This window comes from Cervus canadensis, chromosome 9, assembly GCF_019320065.1.
Source record: "Cervus canadensis isolate Bull #8, Minnesota chromosome 9, ASM1932006v1, whole genome shotgun sequence".
Taxonomy (NCBI): domain Eukaryota; kingdom Metazoa; phylum Chordata; class Mammalia; order Artiodactyla; family Cervidae; genus Cervus; species Cervus canadensis.
In genome coordinates this window covers 66,624,904-66,634,434 of record NC_057394.1, presented here as the reverse complement: position 1 = coordinate 66,634,434, position 9,531 = coordinate 66,624,904, and the positions used below count along the sequence as shown (strand labels likewise).

Here is a 9,531-nt window from a genome sequence, read left to right as displayed (position 1 = left end):
AGCTGACATTTCTTGTTTGCGTGCCTGGTTGTTGTTTCAAAACGAAACCAGAACATTCTCAGCCTTCAGGCAGTGCTAATAGCCACAGACAGCTGGCAATTCTGCAACCACAGTGAAGAGGCTAGGGGAAGCTCCCACTAGGCCCTACACACAGATCCGCTGTGTGTGCATGTTTATACATATTTTTTAGTGATGCACAAAATGTAGACTCAGAGAAGCATGACTGCGGTTACAGACTGAACTACCTTCTTGTCCTGACTTTGTGATTCACTGGACAAGCGGTTTGGGGGCTGAGAGAGGAGGGGGCCAGGACCATGAGTCCTTTGATTACACCAAAGCTTTAGAGACATTTCTGGAAGAATAAGCAGATTGTCTTCTTTATATATATATATATATAGTATATATATATATATATATATATATAACATATGTCAGGCAACGGAGACTGTTGCTTTTTCCCACACAATCACATGCAGCTATTTCAGTCTCCATGGCAGGAAGAGGCCCTTGACCTGTATGCCTTGTCCCATAAAAGAGTAGATGCAATCATGATGCCAGATCCATGCTGGCAAACTTCGAATGACTTTTTAAGAAATTAATTAATTTAATTGGAGGATAATTACTTGACAACATTGTGATGGTTTTTTTGCCACATATCAACATGAATCAGCCACAGGCATACTTGTGTCCCCTCCCTCCTGAGGCCCCCACTCACCTCCCTCCCTACTCCGTCCTTCCAGGTTGTCACAGAGCACCGGCTCTGGGATTTTCCAAACGACAACAGTAATCAAACAGTAATCATCACAAGGACTTCCCTATTGGTCCAGTGATTAAGGCTCTATGCTTCCACTGTAGGGGATGTGGGTTCCATTCCTGGTTGGAGAGCTAAGATCTCTTGTGCTACACAGCATGGACAAAAATAAGAAACAAATAAGTAAAAATTTTAAAGTAACACAGAAACTATTTTAAAAAATAATTGTCACATTTGGAGACATCTTTCTCAAGGGGAGCTCAATGAATGATAGCCCTGCCTTTAACTCTGACCTTTCCCTCTGAGTCCCTAAATCTCATTGGTCACAGAACAGTGAGGCATCTGCTGCTAAGTCTCCCTCTCTAGGGCCCCCTCATCCCACTAGATGCCCAAAACTCTCTGACAGCTTTGGGTTGCTCAGAACCCCCAAAGTGGGGCATGGCTTTGCTATTCCCTGGCTAGCAATATTGGCCTCACCGGGGGGCTGGTCAGAAATACAGCACCCTGGATCCCAGCCCTGACCTGCTGAATAGAGCTTGCATCTAACAGGACCCTTGGTGACTTGTGGGCATATGTGTTTGTGAAGCGCTGGTCTACACTATTCTCATGAGGGTACAGCTGAGCCTTGGCACCAACTCACATGTGACTTGGGGCATGTCAGGACATACCTCTGGGCCTCAGTTTTCTCATTTGTGGAATGAAGAAGTAAAACTATCCTTAGGTGGCTCCAGAGTCAGGCCAACCACTCACCTCTGGGTCAGATGAGTCAACCCCGCCCCCCGCCCCAAGCCTTAGTCTGTGCTCAGTCGCTAAGTCAAGTCCGACTCTTTGCAACCCCATGGGGTGTAGCCCTCCAGGCTCCTCTGTCCATTGGATTTCTCAGGCAAGAATGTTGGAGTGGGTTGCCATTTCCTACCCCAGGGGATCTTCCCAACCCAGGGATTGAACCCACATCTCCTGTGTCTCCTGCACTGGCAGGCAGATTATTTAACACTAAACCACCAGGAAAGTCCTTAGTTTACTCACTTGCAAAATAGCAATATTAAGTACCCATCTGCTGGAGCTATTGTAGAGAGGGGGATGGATGAAAACAATCTGTATTTTTTTCCAGTTGCAGCTGTAATAAATTATCCCAAAGTTAGTGGCTCAAGGAAAAAACACTTTTAACTTACAGTTCAAGAGATCAGAAGCCTGAAATGGGTGTCATTGGGCCGAAATCAAGGTGTCAGCAGGGCAAGGAAGCTCAGAGGAGAATCTGTTTTCCTGTGTTTCCAGCTTCTAGAGGTTGCCCACATTCCTTGAGCCATGGCTCCCTCCACCTTCAATCTCAGCAATAGTCAGTCAAGCCCTCACATCACATCATTCCAACCACTGCTTCTGCCATTACATCTCCTTCTCTGACACTGCCTCTTGCCTCCTGCTTTCACTTATAAGGACTCCTGTGATGACCAGATAATCCAAAACAATCAACCCATCTCAAAGTCAACTGATTAGTAACCTTAATTCCATCTGCAGCCTTAATTCTTCCTTTGCTGTCTAATGTAACATAGTCACAGACTGCAGGGATTGGGAAACAGACATCTTTAGGGGGCAATCTTTTGGCCACCACATGGCCTTAGGGAGTTATCACTGTGCCTGGCAAGTAGTCAACACTCAATAAATGTTACGTGTTTTTATCCTATTTTATAGGAGCAGAGCAGTGGAGTGGCTGTGTTTTCATGATGAAGTTGAAACAGAGTAGGACCCTATGGGCCCTGTCCTCCACGTCCTCAGCCTGCCCTTTGTCTGTGGAAAAACTCTAGCCAAAGAATAAGTTTAATCAGAGAAGGGAGAAAATGCAGAAGCAAAGGAAAACTGTCCAACAAGACTAAATAATAAAAGTTTAGTCATTAAGCAAAGTCAAGGATCTTTGGTTCCTTCTCAAAAGCTATAGATAAGATTCTGAGCTATGTCCTCTGAGTTGTCTTGTAGATACTACTGAAACCCCCACCAGGTCACAGAAGTTCACTACACGATGACCAGACTATAATCCATGACATAAATTGCCACAGTTCTGAGAACTGGCCTCAAGGAAATGGGAACACACCAACCCTGGAACTGAAGACTAATTGTACTTAAAACAATCAAGATGACATTGGTCAGACCACCAGTGACCAATTTGAAGATGACTGTCAGAGCTGACTGTACTGTTTCTGCATGTAGCCCCCTCCCTGAGCCTATAAAAGCTTTTGCCCCCTGATTGTCAGGGTAGAGAATTGGTCTTTGGACAGAAGTTCACCCTCCCCTATCTCCTTGGTTGCCAGCAACCAAAATAAACAAACTTCCCTTCCCACCAACCTGGGAAGGCTTTTGAGTGTTGAGCAGCCAGACCCCACTTCCTGTCACAAAACAACCGAGATTGTTTCCATAGATGTGTCTTCTGGTTCTGGCTTGTCTTACCTGCTACAACTTTGGCTCCTGTGGTTAGACACACATCCCTAACTAGGGGCTCCCACACCCCCTGACGAGTCAGCCACATCCCAAGTCTAAAGCTTGAGAAACTTTCAGGTCTACGTGTGGATAATAAGTTACAGCTTCATGACAGTTTCAGAGTTCTCTGAATCCATTATCTGAGTTTTCTCCTGAAGACCACCTATCCTCTATCATGTTCATTCATTTGAGAAATACTGAGTACCTCTCAGGGGCTTACCTGGTGGCTCAGTGGTAAGGAGTCCACCTGTCAATTCAGGAGACACAAGAGACACAGGTTTGATCCCAGTGTCAGGAAGATCCCTTGGAAAAGGAAATGGCAACCCACTCTAGTATTCTTGCTTGGAAAATCCCATGGACAGAGGAACCTGGCAGGCTACAGTCCATGAGCTCACAGAGTTGGACATGACTTAGTGACTGAGGACACATGCACCAGTACCTTTCAGGTGCTGGGCACCAAAGCTAAAACAAGGTTGAGACAGCTTATCTCCATTTCTTGATAGAAACCTATGTACCTACAGAGGTGACTTGGGAGCTGCCGACAGGGTTCAGAGGGAAGCTGGGAGGCCCTGGCTTCTCTGAGCCTCACTTCAACAGAACACCTTCACAAGAGACTCTATGGCCATCAGTGCGAAGACTTTAGACCAATTCTTTGTATTATACTTGGTTACCTCTCGGCTACATAACGTCTGAGTGCAAATCATTGAACTCTTTAACAAAGTATTGTGGAGAATAAATCATAATTGGTTTTTTTAAAAAAGCAGCTTCAATTTTTTTTTCTGTTTCACACAGTGGAGTTCTGTGTAGTATTTTGTTTAAAAGCAGTGTCCCCTTTCTGGGACCTGGCACTCAGCATGCTCAGTGGCTCATTGTGTCCGATTCTTTGCGACCCCTTGGACTGTAGCCCTCCAGACTCCTCTGTCCATGGAATTTCGCAGGCAAGAAAACCTGGAGTATGTTGCCATTTCCTACTCCAGAGGATCTTCTTGACCCAGGGATCGAACCCACGACTCTTGCATTCCCTGCATTGGCAGGCAGATTCTTTATCACTGCATCACTTGGGAATCCCCTGGCACTCAGTGGACATTTGTAAATAAGTAAACCTCTATGTGTCTGTAAACCACTAATCTAAGATATGAAGCCTCTTTCCAGCTGATTCTCCCTGGTTGGCCCCTGGGTTTGCTAACGCTGATGCCTCAGGTCCTCTGGTCCTGAGTCTGGAAACGCCTTCTCGCCTCAGCTCAGTTGCATGGCTTCCCCTGAGTGCCATAAGCAGCTCTCCTTCCTTTGTCCTCATTAGTTTTGACTTCCTCTCTTTTCTTTCCATTTCTAGGCACCACCCTCCGCCATCTTTTGATCCACTTCTGGTATTTCTGGAGCACATGTAGCCCCTCTTACCATCTTTCTGTCTCCTGTTAGTTAAATCCTGGTTTATCATCATAGTAGTTGTCTCAAGTCCCCAGTGATATTTGCTGCCTTCTTCTAAAAGGGATTCAACCTACCCTGCTTCCTAGGGCAGAGGAGAAATCACCCTTTTCCCCTTGCCAGCCCTGCCCTCTCCCCCACTCATCCATACCCCACTCTCCCTCCCCCGCCTTACCACAGAGCAACAACAACCCTTACATAGGGCTTCCCAGGTGGCTCAGTGGTAAAGAATCCACCTGCCAATGCAGGAGACGCAGGAGACTCGGGTTTGATCTCTGGGTTTGATCTAGGCAGATCCTCTGGGGGAATGCACACCAGTATTCTTGCCTGGAGAATCCCATGGACAGAGGAGCCTGGTGGGCTACAGTCCACAGAGTCGCAAAGAGTCAGACACGACTGAGTGACTAAACAAAAACAACCCTCACACAGCTCTTCACCCCAGGGGATTTGGAATTACTTAAAATTAAGCTGTCTCATCATTCCCTTCCAATCATTTCTAATAACACCTTATATTTATAGCTCTTTTGAGTTCACAAAGTTCTTTGACATTATTGCATTTAATTTGAGCTTCAGACGCTCATATGAGGTAAGCAAGGCAGTGACTTTTTCTTCTCTTTTTTGCAGAGAAGGAAACCGGCTCTGGGTGAAACAGCGCTTTGCTGAAAGCCACTGCGGTAAAACCAGCTGCAAGTTGAGGTTTGCCCAAGCACAACCCTCTCTGCACTGTGTATTTGGCCTCGCATCCAAAGAGTAAGAAGGTTCAGGGCCTGTTTCATGTTTGTTTCAGAGGTGGAATTGGCAACTGAGCAAGTTGCTCTTGATCCTGGCTCTGGCTGTTGGAAAACTTGCCTTGCCCTCCTCACATTAGTTGCCTGTTGAATTTGGAACCTGAAACAAAGAAATCTTCCGTTTGCTTGTTTGCACTTTATATTGTTTCCTCCTTTGACTTCATAGAAAGGGAAGAAGCTGGAAACTTGCATTTCTGTCAGTTACAGTCACTTTAATTAGACCATGACACTTGAAAATTAAGCCAGCTTTGTCATGAAAAGCAAGTTTCTTCTGTTGGAAAAGGACAGCCTTTTGGAGCCAATGAAGATAACATAGTTTGGCAATATTCTCCACAGCACACCCTTGACCTGCCACAGAATAGAAGGGTAGTTAAGATACTGTATCTGAATTATTTGGTAACAGAAATAAATTCTCCTAGTCTCAGGACTCCAAACATTAAGAAATACAAATGTAGGCTGTAAGGGATCACTAGACAGTCAGTTTCTGTCATTTCTGTTCTCTCTCCTCTGCTTTCCTTGGAGAAAGCTGTACAATTTGGGTTGTTCTCAGAACCTTAGGATTTTCAAACTTTTTTTTTGGGGGGGGGGGTTAAAAGTGATAAAGAAATGACAGATTACACCTTCAGAGCCAGGCAAGACGGGTGGAAACTGTTGTATTCTGCTTGGTCACCCTAAAAGCTAATCAGTTTTCAGATCAGCTTTCCTCTTACTGAGTCAGGCTGGGAGCAGAATAAGAAATAAATGGTTCCAAACTTGAATGCAAAACAAGAAGTACCTCTGACTAGATGGTACTGAATTGAATGAATGGATGTAGAATGTTTTTCCATCAAAGGAAGAACCTGGTGGTTCTGGATTAGGAAGAGAGGAGTCAGTGTGATGCAGTCATGACTTAAATAAACATATATTATAATTTTCCCTACTGAAGGGCCCTAGACAATGACACCTCAGTAACAATAAACACACCATGTGCCCAGATATAGGTTTCTAAGTGCCATTCCCCTGGATTCGTCATGAAAAGGAACAGTTTCAGGGCTGGAGAAGGGAATACAAGATAAGCCTATGATATGCCAGAAAGTAAAAAACAAAGACTTATAGGTATTTGCTGGGGCCCTTGCCCCAGCAGGATCCAGGCGTACCCTCAGGATGAACAGCGTCAGCAAGTGAGAGAGAGAGAGAGAGAGAGAGAGAGAGAGAGACCAGACCAGGATGTGCAGCAGAGTCTGGCCGCATTTTATTTTTCACAGTAGCTTTTTTTTTTTCACAGTAGCTTTTATACCCTAAGTTAGTACATTTCTAAGGGGAGATGAAAGATAAGCATACAAAGTTTAGTTTAACATTATGTCAGTTTTGTCCTTCATGAAACCAGGGTGTTTTCTGCATACTTCTTTGTTCATGAGAGTTTTCTTTCATAGTGGATCTTTGTACATTATCTTCTGGCCTTGGGGCCTATTACCATTTTATGACCTAGGTGAAGGCAAAACTGTTTTTATTGTTCTATTTTGCCTTGAGTTTAGCAGAAAACAAAAAAGTTGCAGTTTCATGGTGCAGCAGGTTGCAACATAGTAGAAATACAATCCTGTTAACACAAATGTCAGCCTTTTTGCAAAAGTTCTCAGCTAAAATAATCTAAAAAATTTAGCACACAAAGACTCTGTGGCTCTGGTGAGGCAGCCTCTGTTTTAGCACTCTTGATTAAAATTAACAATTATCTTATTGTTTCCACACTAGGGCTAAACTCTTATTTTTCTAAATCCTTAACTATATTAGCAATAGTTTTTACTGCACAACCTCAGCACAATAACAGCAATCAAACATTGATCCAATAACCACTTTTAGAATAATAATTTTTGTGTTCTCTAATAGGGCTTTTTCACCCCCCAAAGGGCTCTGTGCCTATCAGGGCCTTTTGTGATCAGGTTTTTTATGCTGTTTATGATTAAGGTGTTGTGAGCAGTCGTGTGCATTAGTACGCATCTGCCAAACAAGCCAGATGCCAGCAAAAGGGCTTTTACTTGAAACATTTCCTTCATTCCTGGCCCCTTCACAGGGAACCAGCGTCCAGGAGATTTATTAATTAGGGTTCTATGTTGGTCTTTATTTAGTGAAAGAGGAGCAGGAGAGCTCTCGGCAGGCAACACAAGAATCTGCAGTGGGCAAACAAGAACAACAGCATAAAAGTGGGGAGGATATGGGGTGGGGTAGAGGCCAAGGCCAACCTGGAGGGTCCCTTGTATCCTGAATGGCCTTGCGTGTCAGGTTTTTTCCTCATGACCTTGTCATGGATGGGATCCTGAACGGCCTTGCCTGTCAGGTATTTTCTTCATGACCTCGTCATGGGTGGGATCTCCCACAACGGCTCCCGGCAGGTATTTATAAAAAATATCATGCAGGGACTTCCCTGGCAGTCCAGTGGTTAAGACGCCACACTTTCACTGCATGGGGCACAGGTTCAATCCCTGGTCAGGGAACTAAGATGACTCATATGACACAGCTTGGCGGAGAAATTTTTTTTAAAAAGGCATGATCATACAAAGACATTCATGAGTCTTAAATGCATATTGGTCAGTGAAAGAAGTTGGTCTGAAAGGGCTACATACTGCATAAATACTGTATAATTCCATTTATGTAATATTCTGGAAACTGCAAAGCTATAGAGAGGCTAAACAGAACAATCTAGGGTGGGGAAGAAGATTGACTGCATAGGTGAAACACAGGGAAACTATTCTGAAAAGTAAAGAAATTTTTTTACAACATAAAAAATCACTTTGAGACTTATCTGTTTTCCAACTTCAGATTTTACTGTATAGAATTTTCTAAAAGGAAAGAACACACAATATACTTACATATGTATGTATTATAGACTATATAGGAAGAGCTAAAAACTGCAAGTGTTGATGTGTAGGGTTTATAAATGCGTGTAGGCAATATCTTGGGAGAAAGAGTATAATAAGGTTTCAATACATATTGCAATTTGTTTAATAGACTGATTCATTTGATTCAGACATCACCTTAGGTTCCATGAAAAAGAGAAAGTGTTACTCTCTCAGTCGTGTCTGACTCTGCAACCCCATGGACTATAGCCTACCAGGTTCCTCTGTCCATGGGATTCTCCAGGTAAGAATACTGGAGTGCCGCAAAATGCCTAGGTATTACCCCACTGAAGATGTGCCTCGGAAACTGTTGAGTCACGGCAAGAAACCGTTCAGGAAGCATGTGAGGAAGCTGCGCGCCAGCATCACTCCTGGGACCGTTCTCATCATCCTCACGGGGCGCCACAGAGGCAAGAGGGTCATTTTCCTGAAGCAGCTGGGCAGTGGCTTGCTACTTGTGACTGGGCCTCTATCCCTCAATCGAGTTCCTCTGCGTAGAACACACCAGAAATTTGTCATTGCCACCTCTACCAAAATCGATATCAGTGGTGTGAAAATCCCAGAACATCTCACTGACACTTACTTCAAGAAGAAGAAGCTGCGTAAGCCGAGACACCAAGAGGGTGAGATCTTCGACACAGAGAGAGAGAAATACGAGATCACAGAGCAGCGCAAGGTTGATCAGAAAGCTGTGGACTCACAAATTCTGCGAAGAATCAAAGCTGTCCCTCAGCTCCAGGGCTACCTCCGCTCTGTGTTTGCTCTCACAAATGGAATTTACCCTCACAAAGCAGTATTCTGAACTTCTTGCAAAGAACCTAATTAAATAACTTGTCCATTAAAAAAAAAAAAAAAAAGAATACTGGAGTGGGTTGCCATGCCCTTTTCCAGGGGATCTTCCCAACCCAGGGGTCAAACCTGGGTCTCCCACGTGGCAGGCAGATTCTTTACCATCTGAGTCACCACGGAAAGTTTCATACTGCATTGTAAATAGACTGAATGAAGTTTAACAGTGCATTCCAGGGGAATAACGAGGGCAACGGAATTAAAAACACAAAGTTTCCCTCTCCATCATGTCCTACTCCACTGCTGCAAAAAACTTAAAGTCTCATAAAACCTAAGGGACCTGTATGTCACAGACCCTGGGGCATGAAAGGCCAGAATATCATTGATGAGGCTGTCACTCTGCTCGCACCTATTCAGAAATCTAGAACCCAACTATAAAGCC

General features: G+C 44.2%; 1 protein-coding gene across 1 annotated transcript; it reads left to right on the top strand.

The window, feature by feature from the left end:
- The first annotated feature begins 8,556 nt into the window (after window positions 1–8,556).
- LOC122447341 (60S ribosomal protein L6-like) lies at window positions 8,557–9,139 on the top strand. Its single transcript, XM_043477906.1, has one exon. It carries the CDS (start codon window positions 8,572–8,574, stop codon window positions 9,103–9,105), a length of 534 nt encoding a protein of 177 aa, XP_043333841.1. The 5' UTR covers window positions 8,557–8,571; the 3' UTR covers window positions 9,106–9,139.
- The last annotated feature ends 392 nt before the right edge of the window (window positions 9,140–9,531 follow it).

What these genes read in the sequence shown, in the direction of transcription:
- LOC122447341 (XM_043477906.1), top strand. Translation starts at nt 8,572, where the DNA reads ATGCCTAGGTATTACCCCACTGAAGATGTGCCTCGGAAACTGTTGAGT.